Raw genomic sequence first — 16,563 nt, forward strand, 5'->3', positions numbered from 1 at the left:
TGTGGAATCCAAAGAAATGGATTGACAGGAAAAACTCTTAGTAAACACTGTCTGCAGCTGCAGAGTTAGACGCATCTTTCTCTGCTGCCCTTGCCCGGGCTACAGTTCTCCACCAGTATCACTCAGAAGAGGACTGGTTCATCATAGAAATCCTCAGCTACAGTGGGCTTTGAGGAATGGAAGAGGGCAGCTTTCACCTCTGGGTCAAACTCTTCACAGGGATCCAGTAACTGGGAGGAAAAAGAAAACAACTGGTATTAGAGACCCATTACTGCTTCTTCAAGCTAAGATCAGCACCAGCTCAGCCTGTCTGTTTACAGTAAACTTCCCAAACATGCCTCAGCTAGAGAAGAGACAGCATGGTTTGGGGTCAGGCAACAGCCGCCTCCACACAAACAGTGGATCTGTACTACACCTCTACCCCACTATAACGCTGTCCTCGGGAGCCAAAAAAATCTTACTGTGTTATATCAAACGTGCTTTGATCCGCCAGAGCGTGCAGCCCCCTCCCCGGAGCGCTGCTTTACTGCATTATATCCCAGTTTGCTTTATATCGGGGTAGAGGTGTACGGAAAAGTACTATGAAAGGGGCATTTAAATGCTGTATGGTTTGTGGACAGCGCTAGTTCATGATTAGTCTTGCAAAAAAGACTGAGGGCTGCATGCATGCTGACACTAAATGGAGGGTAGGCAGGAGCTTACAGTGACTTGATAAAAGTGAAAAGGAGGTGGACTTAGCATACCTGTTGTATATGTATAAAGCTCTTTTTAGGGCACCGTGCAATTGAATGTAGCAGAAATCGACGAGCCTTAGTTATCACCTCTAAAGAATCCACCTAGTGAAAAGACATCAAGTTCAGGACAGAAAGCAAAGTCACTTGAAATCCTCACTTTCATCTTTATTAAAAGAATGTTGACTTTTACAAGTGGCTTAGGTACTTTAGTTTACCCTAGTTACAGATTAGGTAGATAACTTCACCATGTGTAAAATTAAAGTGCACTCGAAGGTCCTAATAGCAAGTGTCAAGGTTCCTTCTCCACTCTGAACTTTAGGGTACAGATGTGGGGACCTGCATGGACACTTCTAAGCTTAATTACTAGCTTAGATCTGGTATCGCTGCCACCATCCAGAATTTCTGAGTATCTGGATCACTCCCTTCCCCCCCCGCCCCCCAAAACCTTCCCCTCCCTGGGTAGCCTTGAGAGACTCCTCCACCAATTCCCTGGTGGACACTGATCCAAATCCCTTGGATCTTAAAACAAGGAGAATTTAACCATCCCCCCTCCTTTCCCCCCACCAATTCCTGGTGGATCCAGATCCAACCCCCTTGGATCTAAAAACAAGGAAAAAATCAATCAGGTATTAAGAAAAAGGCATTTAATTAAAGAAAAGAAAGGTAAAAGAAAACCCTCTGGGAGAGATTAGCATACCAGCTACTCTCACAGACAACAGATTCCAAACACAGAGGATGTTCCCCTGGGCACAAATTTAGTTACATAAAAAAATACCCCAAATGATAATTCCCTTAATGATACCAAGACAAGTTAAAAAGAAAATAAACAAACCTATTTATCCCTTTCTAAACTTACTACTCTGATAAGAGGCTGGTTCCTTGATTTTTTCCCACTCTGGCTGAAACTGAAACTAAACAAAGGAAACTTCCCTCCTTCCTTTGGAAACATCTTGTTCCCCCATTGGTTCCTCTGGTCAGGTGCCAGCTAGGCTAGTTGAACTCCTTAACCCTTTACAGGTAAAAGAGGCATTAACCTGTAACTATCTGTTTATGCCAGCAAGGTTAATGGGCATGTCTACTTTATGATGGCACTCCAACTTGATCATTCTTTTATGCCACACCGACAATTGTGTGTGTGACTTTGGCACCTCCAGGCCTTAACCAATATCAGAGCCTCACTGGGTTGGGTACTGTACAAGTATCAACGGTATGTCAGCCATTTCAAAAAGTAAATATACTTTGTACAGGCAAGAGAATAAATGGTATTGTGGCTAGGAGGCTTTCAGAGTAAAATTCAGTTAGGTAAGAGAAGAGAATGACCACCACTCACATGCTTCACGGTGTGTAGGCTTTGTCCCCCCTGATCTGATCTCTGAGGATTCTCCCCTTCTATGTAGAGTCGAAGCAGCTGGGTATACATGTCAACAGCAACGTAAAGGAAGGTTTGCTCTCTGTTAAGTAGGTTTTGGTGAAAGCAGGGGGTAAGGCTAGAGGGAATCACACAAGATATAGAATGAGTACAGTGCAAGAGGAAGCCCCTCAACAGCATCTCACCATACATCGTTAAACACGTTAGGGGCAAAGGTGCAACCAGCATTTTCACCACCTCACATGTGGAATTTCACTATCAGACTTGCTGTATTCAGCACTGGACACTACTTCCACCCCTTGGAACACCGGGAAGTGTGAATGGACACTTCTAGCAAGAGAAGATGGAATCACACCGTCTGGAAATCATAGTTCTGCTGAGTTGATGAAAACAGTAAGATTGCAAGAAGGTCCTGGGGAGCAGGGAAAGCTTTCACGGACTATCAAACAGAAGTAGCATTGGCTTTCAGAGAGTTACAAGTGTTCTTAGCTTTGCAAGTTACCAGTCTGTTTCACCCATAAGACACTGGCTACGCCTGAAGTGGCCATCCCAGCCATGTTGGGTGGGGTATCTTTGCTCTGGAGTAATACAGCCATCCCAAACTCACGGCAATCAAACTTTTCTATCACACTATCCCTATTAGGAATTCTCTCCCTGCATACACATTTGTCTAAGCTCGACTCAAGCACAGAACATGTATAGAATTGCTTAGAAATGGGCATGTGAGCAGCCAACCACTTTCTTCTCCCATAAACAAACCCTTAACATTTTTTGTTGTTACCTGTAGAATGCAATAGGTAACAGGCTGACGTATTGGTCTGAGGCTGCACTGTGTAGAATTTGATAAGGTCCACGGCCTGCAATATCCAAAGACAGGAGAAGGGAAAATGTCTTAGATCATCATTGGGTCTCTCCAGGTACTTTACAGCCGTGCAGCTGCTAGGCATAGTTCCTTCCAGGCAACTGCTGGGGACAGTGCATAATCTGAAGTTTGGATCAGGTCACTCCTGTGGAGGAGTGCTTGATGGTTTTTAAGCCTGTCTCTAGCAGGTGGCATAGTAAATTTGTGTAACTTATTCATACTGATTGTCAGCTACTGTAAGGTTTAAACTGTTTGGACTCTAAACAGCAATTGGTTACATTCGATGAATAGCAACCCTTCACTGGGCTCCCCTCGACACAGCAGCTGATAGAAGTCCAAGTGCTACCACGTGGAAACCTAGAGTCAGAAAAGTTTCTTTATGCCCCAAAGGGGGCTTTTTTCTCTGTACTGCTTACAGGGTGGAGAGGCTCCTTCAGACCAATATATTCACCAGACCCAAAAGGTAATCCCTTAAAGCACCTGGTACCAAATTTTGCATTCCCACAAGTTGGGGAGGAGAGCTCTACTCACCTTTCTCCGCTGAGTGAAAGAGAGCTAGCCAGGATATGCCTTGCTCTTCCAAGCATCCAAGGATCTCCAGGCACCATTCCAAAGATTTTTGAACCTCTGTCCCTTGCTGTATATTTCAGAAAAGAACATGCACACCCCTGACTGAATTGTGGTTACATTTCAAAACAAAGAACTGCCCTAGTAATAGTGAATGTTTATCAAGTGCGGTGTCAGTGCCAGGATTAGTACTACTAAAGGCACGGATAGAGCTTTCCTCCACCTCTCTACAGTCAAATGCATTGATGCTAATGCCGGAGGTGCCAGATCCCCCTGGACCAAGGCAGAAAGCATGCTGTAACCAGCGGTTTATCAAAAGCTGTAGAAAAAGTAACACTAAGGACCAGCCTATGACCAAAGCATTTCCAAACAGTTCTCAGCACGTAGCCGTGGGCAAGTCACTTCCCCTCAGCATCTTTCAAAGGGGGAACGTCACCACTTATTTCACAGAGCATTCTCCAGCTCTACCCCATCTTCTCCCACAGTTCATGCTTCTCTCCTGACCAGTTTGTCTCCAAGCCTCCTTTCACATCACCCCTCTGCTTGGAACAGCCTCTCAGATCATCAACCTTTGCCAAACACCTTCCCTTAAAAAAAGAAATCCCCAAAATCTTGTTGCACAAAGTAATCCAGCTGCTATGGTCCCTAACCTCTGTTTGGTCTGAGTTGTTAGATTGTCAGGACAGGGATTCTGCTCCCTCTTTGGGACATTATCTCCTGTAAAGTGCCATGTCTATTTCATGCCCTATGGAAAGTGACCAATAATAAATGCAAAATGCTATACAAAGGCTAAGCAGCATTATTTGTATTAGTTCAAGCAGTAGGTAGGTGAGTGAGGCATAAAGTCCACTGAATGGGAAGGTCTGAAAACTGTGAATCAGCCAGGAAGACACACATTAAATACTAACATGGTGGGGAAGGTGGTGTCATAATTAAAGGAGGGCTGCTGTGTTCGGCTTATGAACAAGGTAGGAGAGAGCAAGGACTTCCCTCATGCTCTGCCTGGGACATTCCTTACTCCTTCCGCTAGCAGCAGGATCCCACCAAGCTTGATAGTGCTGGCCTAAGGGATTTTTAGGTGGCAAACCAGCCTTTTAAACCCATACAGTGTAATGAAACAGATTTGGATTTACCTTTGGTGCTAATCTGGTCAAGATGAGATCCATGAGTGAAAAGAACAGCAGGCACACTAGGAGCTACAAGTGAAAAAAAGTGTATATTATTTATATCATCTGTATTGACTTGAAATGTGTACATTCCATTCATGAAGTAAGCCCCTCAAACATGTCCCAAGGCTCTTCTGGGTTTGTTACAAGCAGTGGGATTCTTTCCAGGAAGACTGTGGCTCAAGAGGGCCCCAAGCCTGCACAGCACTCTGGGAGTGGATACAGCAGGTGAAACCTGGGTAGCAGTGACTGGAAGTCTTGAAGCCAGAGTCCATTTCTTAAGGCAAAACTCCATATTAATCACATAAAATTCTTAACAGCAGGAATGATGCTCATTGAAAGTCAGTGATCAAAAAGAACCGACAGCCTTCCCCAAATCCACAGATATAAGTGATCTTCAACACTCAGGAAGCTGTGGAAGGCACAGTACCGCCCAAGCAAAAGCATATTGCAAGCACATGCTAAGCACCCCTCCCACCTCTGGCAGTACCCTCAGTCCTACCATACAACAAGCCTATTCCTGTTCTGGGGCTCTGCCATTCAGGTAAAACTGGGAGGTGATTTTGTGATCAGGGTAAGACCAACCCTGATTTTCACTTGTGCCATTATTCAAATAGGAACCCAGGCCTCCTTCCTTCCAAGAAATCTGACAGCTGAACCAGCCAAAAGGATTTATGTACAACATATGTACACTATAGACTAGGATATCGGAGGGGGAAAAGCAGGGTGCACTTTTTAACTCCACTGAAATCCAACAGACCCAGAGAGACAGAATGAGGAAAAATATAAATAATTTGCTAACAAGCCAGGACTAAATAGGAATGAGGTATATGGAACTCCCCTCACTGTTCCATTCCTAGACAGGGCTAATTGATCCAAACACCACACTCCAGCTTCACAGGACAGTATGGTTCTCTAGCTGCACAACACAATGCCAACCCTGTACACAGTGGAAAAAATTCTTCTCTCAATTACACCTGAGCAACTCCACTGAAGTCAGGGCAGTTGTCCTGCTGTAAGAGAGGAGAATTTGACCCTCGATCAGTGGCTAGACAATTTGTTTTGACTGCTATTCATTTAACCAAACTCACTCACTGCACTGTTACCCTGTCCTTCCTCCTGTTTGTCTTCACCATATGTTTAAATGTGAACTCTGAGACAGGAGGTGTCTTTTCATTTCATGTGTGGTCAGTACCCAGCGTAACGGGGCTCTCGTCCCTGACTAGGGCCTCTGAGAGCTACCACCGTGTACATAAATAGCAATAGTAGTAATCATTGACCCAATGGCAGGAAAAGGCAGGACTGCTTATTTCCCACTCATGTAAGTTACTACCTACACAGAGATAATTTTGTTGTATATTTTGAAATGCAAATTGTCAATATAAAAAGATTTCTCCAAGAACTTCACTGCATTGGGAACACACTTGAACTCCTTTCCCCTGAAAAAATACTAAACTGCTCTGATTGTGCAGCTATTTCTTTTTCTTCTCCACATGGAAAGTGAATCCTTGTGCACCAAGGACACCGAGTAAATCGGGCAAAATGGCAGCCACTTATGGGAAAATTCCTCCTCTCGGTGTTGCTGAGTGCCCTTATTCATGTCCTGTGTATGCTTCTCAACCATCAACCTCCGAGCTGAGCAGGCCAAGCTGGAATTCCTTTCAGAATTCACCAGTGCTGCCTTACACAGGCAGGAGACTTGCAGCCCCACTGGTGCCAGCTATCTTCTCAGCACTCTCCCCTGGCTTTTGGTTTTGGAGTGTGTGGGCAAGAGTTTTCTTTCTTCTTTTCACTTATCAGAAAACTCCAACATACTAATTTATACAAATTGGACCCAACTTTACCCCTGGGGGTGGGGGGAGAAGAGGAAGGAACTGAGCGCCACATCCCTCCCAGAAACCAGATTTAACAACAAGGTTTACAAGGGACAAGACAATAGCACTGGGCAGTCATTTCTCTTAGTGTTACAAAAAATAAAATAGATACAAATAAATAAAATCAAGTTTATATTTACTAATGGTTTAAGAACAATTGCAAATAGAGAACTGCAAAGAGTTCAAGATGTCTAGTCTTGCCTGCTCTGTGTCAGACCCCACTCTCTTCAGCACGTCTCTCATTCTTCCATGTGCTGCTTGCTGTTGACAAGTGAAGTGTAGAAAGGCCGCAGAAATCCAGGGTGTATCAGAGAGGGAAAATTCTGCTTCTAAAGAGAGGGAGCTGGGGATGAAAACAATGTAATCATTCAGGAGAGGGATACCCATGGGTGAGTGAGGAGAGAAATCATGGCCTCTACTCAAGGCCACAATAGAGTAAGGGATCAAGAGACAAGGTCTTTCTGCCTGGGAGACCTCTTTCCCGCCCCGCCCCCAATTTTTGTTCCTATGTATAGGCAGTTCTCCAAAACATTTGCCCGAGGGTTTGGTATGGCCACAATCCCATCTGACCAAAGGTCACATCTGGGGATGGTTCAGTCACAAATTTTCTAACTCAAAAAATCTATTTTAGCTTTTAAGACTAGTACGATTATCAGAATGGGAACATCCAGTTATTGCCTACAAGGGCCGTCAGCTAGAAGTGTCAAACATATGAGTCTCCACTTCTGCCCATCTACTGCTGTAAGTCAGGAAAGCTGCAGTACCCCTGAACAGGAGGGAGTAGTGGTGTTTGGGGGAGAGAGTCAACAGATGTGCAGCACAGCACCAATATGAGGGTTCATGAAAACTGGGAGGATCAGAGAGGCTCCACCAAATCAAGGGTAAAGAATTTGACTCCCCGCCACTGCACAAGGCTATTTTCCTGTCTCTGTTGTCTAACAATAACTCTGGTCTTCTATTCTATTCCACAAAGGACCTATATTTTCCTGTACTGCTTGGCACTCTCCCAAGATGAAATGGTGAAATTCTCTAGCGTGTGTTATGCAAGAGATTATAATGGTTCCTTCTAGCCTTAAACTCCACAAATGAATCTATGTATAAAGCTGTCCTGCAAATCTCCTGTCCCCCTTAGCATGTCATACTGCCAGTGGAAAGTCCAGCAATCTGTTTCAGAGAGTTGGCTTGCACATTTCATTTTTCCACAGAAAGATAAATTGCCTTGAGTCCATTCTCATTTCTGCCTACAATCTGATATTCAGGCTCCTCACACTTACCTAGTAGCACAATGCTGGCATTTCCTCAGTCTCTGCAATTCCTGTGCAAGTGGAGCCTCAAACAGCCTTTTCCACTGGGAGCAAAGCACTGGCTCCAGCCTCGGCCACCACAGCTAGAAGAACATTGGAAACCAAGAGAGTTAGCAATCGCAGCACAGGGAGTCAGCAGAGTGAGACCAGGGCAGCTACGTTTGGTAGATAGGCCAGGACGTACGGCATCTAGAACACCCCTGAAGATACTTTTTTGCAATTTTGCGATCTTGTGTTTGTTAATCAGCAAGGTACTAGCTGCCCATTCCTGCTTCTTACAACAGGAGTCACTCTGAGAAGGGATTTTTTTTTCCTCAGCCTCCCTTCAGCCATACAGAAGATGATGCAGTCCCATCTGGGTTACATATTTCTGATTGCTTACTCCATCATTCCCACAAGGCACATGGGACAGTGTCTCTGGCTGATGCCTGTAGCTATTTTCATGGTATATCCGTGTTCTGAAGGCTGTGACACTTTATTTTAAGTGTGTGGGATTTTAGATAACTGACCAATTTGTATGCAAGATTTTGGGTGCTTTTATAGTGTTAAAAAGCAGGGTTTGTATTTTTTACATTTTTAATGATCTCTGGTGAAGTCATAAGAACATAAGAACAGCCGTACCGGGTCAGACCAAAGGTCCATCTAGCCCAGTATCTGTCTACCGACAGTGGCCAATGCCAGGTGCCCCAGAGGGAGTGAACCTAACAGGCAATGATCAAGTGATCTCTCTCCTGCCATCCATCTCCATCCTCTGACGAACAGAGGCTAGGGACACCATTCTTACCCATCCTGGCTAATAGCCATTTATGGACTTAGCCACCATGAATTTATCCAGTCCCCTTTTAAACATTGTTATAGTCCAGCCTTCACAACCTCCTCAGGTAAGGAGTTCCACAAGTTGACTGTGCGCTGTGTGAAGAAGAACTTCCTTTTATTTGTTTTAAACCTGCTGCCTATTAATTTCATTTGGTGACCCCTAGTTCTTGTATTATGGGAATAAGTAAATAACTTTTCCTTATCCACTTTCTCAACATCACTCATGATTTTATATACCTCTATCATATCCCCCCTTAGTCTTCTCTTTTCCAAGCTGAAGAGTCCTAACCTCTAATCTTTCCTCGTATGGGACCCGCTCCAAACCCCTAATCATTTTAGTTGCCCTTTTCTGAACCTTTTCTAGTGCTAGAATATCTTTTTTGAGGTGAGGAGACCACATCTGTACACAGTATTCGAGATGTGGGCGTACCATGGATTTATATAAGGGCAATAATATATTCTCAGTCTTATTCTCTATCCCCTTTTTAATGATTCCTAACATCCTGTTTGCTTTTTTGGACCGCCTCTGCACACTGCGTGGACATCTTCAGAGAACTATCCACGATGACTCCAAGATCTTTTTCCTGACTTGTTGTAGCTAAATTAGCCCCCATCATGTTGTATGTATAATTGGGGTTATTTTTTCCAATGTGCATTGCTTTACATTTATCCACATTAAATTTCATTTGCCATTTTGTTGCCCAATCACTTAGTTTTGTGAGATCTTTTTGAAGTTCTTCACAATCTGCTTTGGTCTTAACTATCTTGAGTCTGTGAGCCATGTTGGCCAGGTGGCTATCAGAGCGTTGGGGTTCTTTTTTGTTTGTTTTTATTTACTTTATTTTCTTATTTTAAGAATAGTTCTGGGCTGACTGAACTGTGTGTGATAAATAAGCAGGTGGTGTCTCACAAAGATGAAGCAGTGCAAGGTCATTAAATCTTTACCAATAAAAAGGTATTTTGTGGCAGTGCCTCTCCATCAGTACCCTCACATTCCCTTAGCAGGAAGTGTGCTAAGAAGCTCAGGGCCTAGCTGTCTTGGAGAGATAATCAGCACACAAACTACATGAAACTGCTATAGACATGGACATCAGCACCAGAGCAGCAAATAGAAACTTGACTGAAGAATTAGGCACAGGGGGAAAAATATGTTTTGTGCTTATGGGTTTCTGGACTACTGGCAAAAAGACAAGCTTGCACTGTATATCAGAAATACAGAAGCTTCTCCCACATTCCCTGTCCTGCATAGCCACGGGCTATCGTCCCACAATTCTGTTCCAGTCTTTTAACAACACTTCCACAAACAAAACAAGATTCCCCCACCAGCTCACTCTTCCTGAATCATATAAGCAAAGCTGGAATCATCTGTGGAATATTAGATAGTGGCATGCTACAAAAGCCTCCAAGAGGTTCTGATTTACTACTTAAACACAACACGTTCCCAGACAAATTCACAAAAAAAGTGGCTAAAAGTAATAGTGTACCTTTCAGAGGAAAGCAATACAGGAGAAATGCTGCAATCACTGAGATACTTGGATATAGTCACGGAAATCCTATACTTGTAGGATAGTCAAGAAGGATACATAGAGAATAACTGAATTACACCTACCCACCCAGCTTTCTTTCTATTGTCCTGAGATTCTTCTCCCTACCCCAAAGAAGTTAATCTGAATGGTTTTATATATTCCCATCTGAGATCTCAGACCCATATTCCTCTTTACCATGGGTTACAGTTTTAACAGCCTTAGCCAAAGTCCAGCATTTCCGTGGGAATACACAATCCAACATCCTAACTTTTAGGATACTCGCTAAACCTTCCCACTCCAAATGTATCTTAGTGACAGGTCTAGGAATTTTTTATCTTCCCAATGCCATGTCATTCTCTTTTGACCATGCTTTCCCTGACCAGTCTCTCGCCACACTAGGTATTCTTTGCCATTTACATCTTGCAACTTTAATAAATTCCATGTCCACCTCCAACTTAATGAGGGGCCCTGGAGGCACCTCTAGGTTAAAGATAGCTTAATTAATCTGGATTGGATGGGGTGTGGGTTTAGTTTCTTTTAATTTAGGGCAGTGGTCCTCAAACTGTGGGGCATACTCCCCCTAGGGGTGCACAGAAAAACATTCCAGGGAGCACACAGCGAGCCTGGGCCAGCTTCCTGGGCGTGCAGAGGGAGTGCCACTCAGCCCCGCTCTGCCCCCAGTTCCGCTCCAGCTGCCAGGATACAAAGTACAGTTACCTGCAGTAACCAGCCTCTGCACCAGGGAAGGGAGCAGGAGGAAGAACAGCAGCTGCTGCTGGAGCCTGGAAGAGCACTCAGGGACCACTCTGGAGAAAGTACCAGCGGCCCCCCTCTCCCAGTCACTCCTCACCCCCCCCCACCGTGGCTCAGGGGAGGGGGGGCAATTGAAAATGTTTAGGGACCACTGGTTTAGGGCCATTATTTGTCACGTGCTCAGGGCAGTCACATAGGTAACACCTTCTTGGACCATTCTCCTCTATAGAGGGTCTGAGTGATTTCTAGGGAGGAATCAATTCTAGGGACGTGTATGCCTGGGCTCCAAGCAACCCTCCTCTTTTCCAGGGATAAAATGGGGTCCCCACCTTTATGCCAGGCTTCTGCCCTTTCCTTTGGGTTTGTGCTCACTGGATACCCTAGTTTGCACATAAGCATCAGCAAAGTCTGCTGCTTTTTGGACAGAATCCAGGGGGTTATTCCATATAACAGCGGTTCTCAACCCGCAGCCGGATTGCGGCCCAATCAGCACAGAGCTGCAGCCCATGTGACATCCTCAGGGCCATAGGAGGTACCATCAGATGCTGCCCACAATGGTAAATAGGATAAGAAACACTGCCATATGGCATCTGATCTCTTCATAACACATGCTCAAGAACTGTTTCTGGGCAAAAAGCTCAAACTGGCCATAGCTAGGGAAGGGGCTATGGCCATGAGGCATGAGTGCCACCCCTTTATGAGTGCTGGGAGGCAAAGTTCTCCTGCACTGGGAGTGCACACACCTAAGTGGAATACACGGCTGCATCTACTTGAAGAACTTATAACAGTTGACAATCACTCTTATCAGTCTCTGAAACGAAGGCAAACAAATGTGCTTGGGCAGCCTGTCTCTGCTGGGAATAACAGTGAAAGCAGAGAACTTTGCAGCCTGGAAATATCCTGGTCAGAAGGGAATGAGACAGAAAATAAAGGCAACAGCTGGGGAGCCAGATGCCTCAGAGTGGATGCTTGGGGGGAAAATACAGGTGCAGTTGCCCTGAACTGTGACAACATACCCCTCCCCCCATGTTAAGGTTGTGTCTAAATAATTCTAGGGAAAAAAGGAAATGATGTAACAATATATGGTCAAAATGCAATACATTGCTGAATATTGTTAATTTTGTATTAAGATATGTACCTATATATGTCAAGACAATGTAACTAATGTCTTATTGTAAATTAACCAAAATATCAATACATAAAATATTCCCTTCCGTCTCCCATAACCCACCCCCCCACCATCACATTCTAAGCTAATTTACAGTTTGCATCGTATTTTGGAGCCAGTACTTAAAATAGGAAATATAATTAAGAACATTTACCGCTGCAGAAGAAATGATAATGGGACACTCGGTTCGACATCTTTTCAAAACATCATTAACCGCTTGTGCTGGTTCCTCATAATCCAAACTGGCATTTAGCAGACCCTGGAGAAGTGGAAGTACAATGTGATAATAATATATCTTTCCTATACATTTCAAACCTATATGTTGTCAACTAATAAAAACCAGCTGTAGGAGTCAGCATTTTTCAGAAGGGAAATCACACCCACAAACCTATCCTGAACCTAGTTTTCTCCTACTGTGAAAAATTAGCTAAAACTGATATTTCAATAAAACTTCCACACCTGCAGACTAATCCCTCACACATTTCACCAATTCCTATACAATATTACATCCATCGCTCCTCGTCCACAGCCACAGTTCAGAATATGTAAATGTGAAGTCCACAAACACAAAGTTCCTATTTTGGGTTCTCAAAACCACTGCATAAATAAATGCACATTCCAGTTCTAGTAATAGTGGCAGATCAGGGTCCTAGTGTGAAAGTCAGCAAATTGTTTCCTTGCAAACAATTTCAGTCTTTGCATTGTGTGAGAAATGGAGAAGAAAGATTAAACTACCAGTTACCCTTAAGAAGTGAGCCGTGATGTCATAGGAGAGTGCACATCCTCTGTAACAAATGTTCCTCTGTGACAGAATAAGACAGACAAGAATTTACTCAGAGGGTCGCAGATTTTTTTTTTTTTTAAAACATTTTGCAACCCTTTGGCAATACTTCCCAATAGGGGTAGGTCTGACAGTACAGAATAAACCTTTCTGAAAGCCCAGTTACTTGTTCCCATTAGAGCCCCACTCAAGACTTCATTTCTCCTGTGAAGCAACGTCAGTCACTAGACAGTGCTTTGCAGTTTGCTATCGTCAGACAGTAACACAGATAATGCTGCTTATTGCATACTGTAGATAACAGAACTGCTTTTAGGCAGAGTGACATTGTTTGGATGAGTGGATTTCCCTTGCTCCATCTACGCATGGACAGATACAGGTGGTTTGCAAGGGATCATTAGCCAAGTAAAGTAAATAAAGCTGATTAACACAAAGAATATAAAAGGAAGAGACCCCCCAGAAGCTGATGGCACAACCATTATGAAGCTATTGTTTTATGTCAAATACTAAGATGTTTCAAAATATCTCACGGTTTTAAAGATGGAAAATTAGCTTATGATAGGGTCTGAATTTCCATATATATGGCAGGAACCTGGTACAGTGCCCTGAGGCATCAGGGAAATCAGAGACTTTAGGCTTGTCTTCACTATGGGGATAAACTGATCTAAGTTATGCTACTCCAGCCACGTGAATAACATAGCTGGAGTCAACGTAGCTTAGGTTGACTTACCCCAGTGGTTTTCACTGCGCTGCATCGACGGGAGATGCTCTCTGGTTGACTTCCCTTACTCTTCTCAGAAAGCTGGAGTAGTGGGGTCAACCGGAGAGCACTCTGCCATTGATTTAGCGGGTCTTCGCTAGACCCACTAAAAAAATCAATCCCTGCTGCATCAATTGCAACAGCAATGATCTCCCCGCAGTGAAGACCAGCCCTGGGATACAAACTCAGTCTCTCACTTCCAGGCCACCAGGGAATGCTGCAGATTTCTCTACTTCAAATGCTCTTAATGACTCTAATGGCAACAAGAAATGTTGTTGACAGGCTCCAGGAGCCATGACAAGTGACCTATAATTGAGGCATGGAATAAAAAGAATAAAGGACTCCCCCTTCTAAAATTCTTTGTGCACCTTACTCTACTCAATCTGACTTAAACAAGGTCACAAAACTGAAAATAGTTGTCCTATTGTTAACAAATTGGTTAAACCACCACCCTGCAGGTCAAAAGTCTAAACTGCTGATCAGTGATTTTACTCAGATATGCACCCATTTGTGGGATATTCACTACATCCAGCAAAGTGGCAGATGACTTCATCAGACCAAATCTTTATATAGTATTTCCAAAAAGAGTCCTTTCTCATCAGCACAATATACTCATTGTGAATCCAGACAAACTTACTCTGAGTGCATTCTGCCACAGAGAAAAAGCACACAGAGGAATACTATAGTATCAGTCATTAGTAAGGTTCACAACACCACAAAACTTTTCCAGGTATCTGGCCATCTATAGTGCCACCAGGGCCGGCTCCAGGCACCAGCGCAGCAAGCAGGTGCTTGGGGCGGCCAACAGAGAGGGGTGGCACGTCCGGGTCTTTGGCAGCAATTTGGTGGCGAGGCCTCAGTGCCTCTTGGAGGGAAGGACCTGCTGCTGAATTGCTGCCGAAGAGTGAAGTGGTGGCAGTAGAGCTGCCGCCGATAGCGGCCTTTTTTTTGGGGGGGGGGGTGGAAGGGGGCACTTGGGGAGGCAAACACACTGGAGCCAGCCCTGAGTGCCACAAACATCAGAAGCATAGGTTGTCTGAGGTTCCCACACAATGCCAGATTTCCTGCTTCAAGTATGATGGTGTTTGATCTCTTCTCCAAATTCACTACTCTCAAGTTTAAGACCCCTATGCAGAGCAAATACCAAACTTGCTACTGTTTGAGAAAACTGTACACACCAGCTCAGTGTTTACAAAATGAAAGAAATCTTCACAATCCAAGGTCATTTTCTTTCCTCTTCGACACATCATGATGAGAACTGATGGAGGGAGACTCAACAGAATCCTAAAGTAAAATTTAAAAACATGCAGTCAAGAAGAGGACAGAACAGCGCTCAGGTCATATAAAGCCTGACTTTGATTTTCAGTAGAATTTAGAGAATTTTCCAAGACTCAATTCCTTAAACATTTGCTAGCAGGAAATGTAAGATTACTCACTGGGGATTTTTCCACATGGCCAGAAATGGATTTGGTGTTTCAATAAAATATTCAGAGCATTTTCAAGACACCCTAACAATGACTTTAGGAATGGTGGAGTTCCCATCTCATCCCTAGTGGGAAGTAAAGCCTGTTATTGTGACCAAAACAAGTGGTGATGGTTGTAAATAGCAGGTCCAGGAGGTTGAATTCCTAGGACTGCTATCAGGATCAGCCTTTAGCTAAGTGTGGTGTGTTGAGTGAGAGCTCAAATACCAGGGGGTGTTAGGGAATAAACACCTCACTCCACAAGATTACCACACTAAACCAGTAAACATACGTAATATGTTCCCACCTTAATTATCACCCCTTCGGAAAATGGATGTACAATTATTTCATCGCTGTTGTGCAGTGTAGTTGAGTTTCTGAAGGTAGCTTTATCAGATACGTTTTTCTCATTCTGGCATCCTGTTGGTATTTTACCTTTTTTGCAGTAGCATTTCCTGCTGCCTCAGTAGCCGTTCACCTACAGCAGAGCCATTTCCTATAGTTTTTAACCTTTCCTGGAAAATCCTAAATAGGAAGTGTCCCTTGTCATTCCAGCAGCCAGTGGGTGAAGTCTTCCTACACCCCAGCTCAAGTACCATTTCCTGGATGGGAGAAAGAAATTTATCATAATTTTACATCAGTCTGCATTTCAAATCCTCTTTCACCCCACGGTATCAGTGACTCAGGTGATTTTAGATTTACAGCAACTGCACAAGTGCCCAGAAATCCCAGAACCTGGATATATACACAATGAAGTGACAGAACTCCTCAACAACCCCTGAAATGAGAGAGTTCACCCTTCTGAACACTACATCTATCCAGCGTGCAGTTTCCAACTTATTCTTCTGCACTTTGTTTCTTTAGGTTTTGGCTTTCTAAAGCACATTGGTGCTTGCAAAACACTCTACTAAATTTGCATTACTCAGCGGTTCGATTCCCCTGTTTCAGGGGAAAACAGTTTTACTGATTATTCAGTGCCTGAAGTGATTAGGTGGCTATATGGATTACATTTCACTTTCCAAAATCCAGATTCCAAGAGTGCTTGTGTGTGTTCTGTCTTGTTTATATTGATCTGTGGGATCAGGAAGGACCAGATTAGAAGTTAATTTCTTTGATGTCTTCAGTGGAAAGATAGATTTGTACCTTTGAATAACAGTCAGATGCAGGCAGATATGTAACTTGACTAGCTTGACAGCTAATTAGAAACAATTACAAATAGAAGAGCTGCCATGGTACTAAAATGCCTAGTAGAACTCACTTTATCTTTGCAAGATGGAGACCTTGCTTCTCTGTAAGGCTAATTTGGGAAACTCTACTTCAAGAACCTGCATGTAAGTATATTAATACGGGCCAGAGAAGGGGGGGAGCGAACGGCCAAAAATCAATTCTTATAACAGAATTCCACTTTTGTAAATGTAATTCA

General features: G+C 43.7%; 1 protein-coding gene across 4 annotated transcripts in view; it reads right to left on the reverse strand.

Annotated features, from left to right (window-relative positions):
• Positions 1 to 92: 92 nt before the first annotated feature.
• Positions 93 to 16,563, reverse strand: part of FANCA (FA complementation group A) — a 66,717-nt gene continuing 50,246 nt past the window's right edge. For 3 of the 4 annotated variants that reach the window (XM_044987242.1, XM_044987243.1, XM_044987244.1), the window contains exons 32-43: positions 15,576 to 15,742; positions 14,856 to 14,961; positions 12,882 to 12,941; positions 12,294 to 12,398; positions 7,847 to 7,959; positions 6,774 to 6,915; positions 4,666 to 4,728; positions 3,497 to 3,602; positions 2,885 to 2,960; positions 2,065 to 2,221; positions 744 to 836; positions 93 to 230 (exon numbers count right to left, since the gene is read on the reverse strand). In XM_044987242.1, the coding sequence (XP_044843177.1) occupies positions 123 to 230; positions 744 to 836; positions 2,065 to 2,221; positions 2,885 to 2,960; positions 3,497 to 3,602; positions 4,666 to 4,728; positions 6,774 to 6,915; positions 7,847 to 7,959; positions 12,294 to 12,398; positions 12,882 to 12,941; positions 14,856 to 14,961; positions 15,576 to 15,742 (1,296 nt within the window). In that variant the 3' untranslated portion in view covers positions 93 to 122. The remainder of the gene's footprint in view (positions 231 to 743; positions 837 to 2,064; positions 2,222 to 2,884; positions 2,961 to 3,496; positions 3,603 to 4,665; positions 4,729 to 6,773; positions 6,916 to 7,846; positions 7,960 to 12,293; positions 12,399 to 12,881; positions 12,942 to 14,855; positions 14,962 to 15,575; positions 15,743 to 16,563) is intronic. The other variant, XM_044987246.1, reaches the window with a different exon arrangement.

Source organism: Mauremys mutica, chromosome 14 (genome assembly GCF_020497125.1).
Source record: "Mauremys mutica isolate MM-2020 ecotype Southern chromosome 14, ASM2049712v1, whole genome shotgun sequence".
Classification (NCBI taxonomy): Eukaryota; Metazoa; Chordata; order Testudines; family Geoemydidae; genus Mauremys; species Mauremys mutica.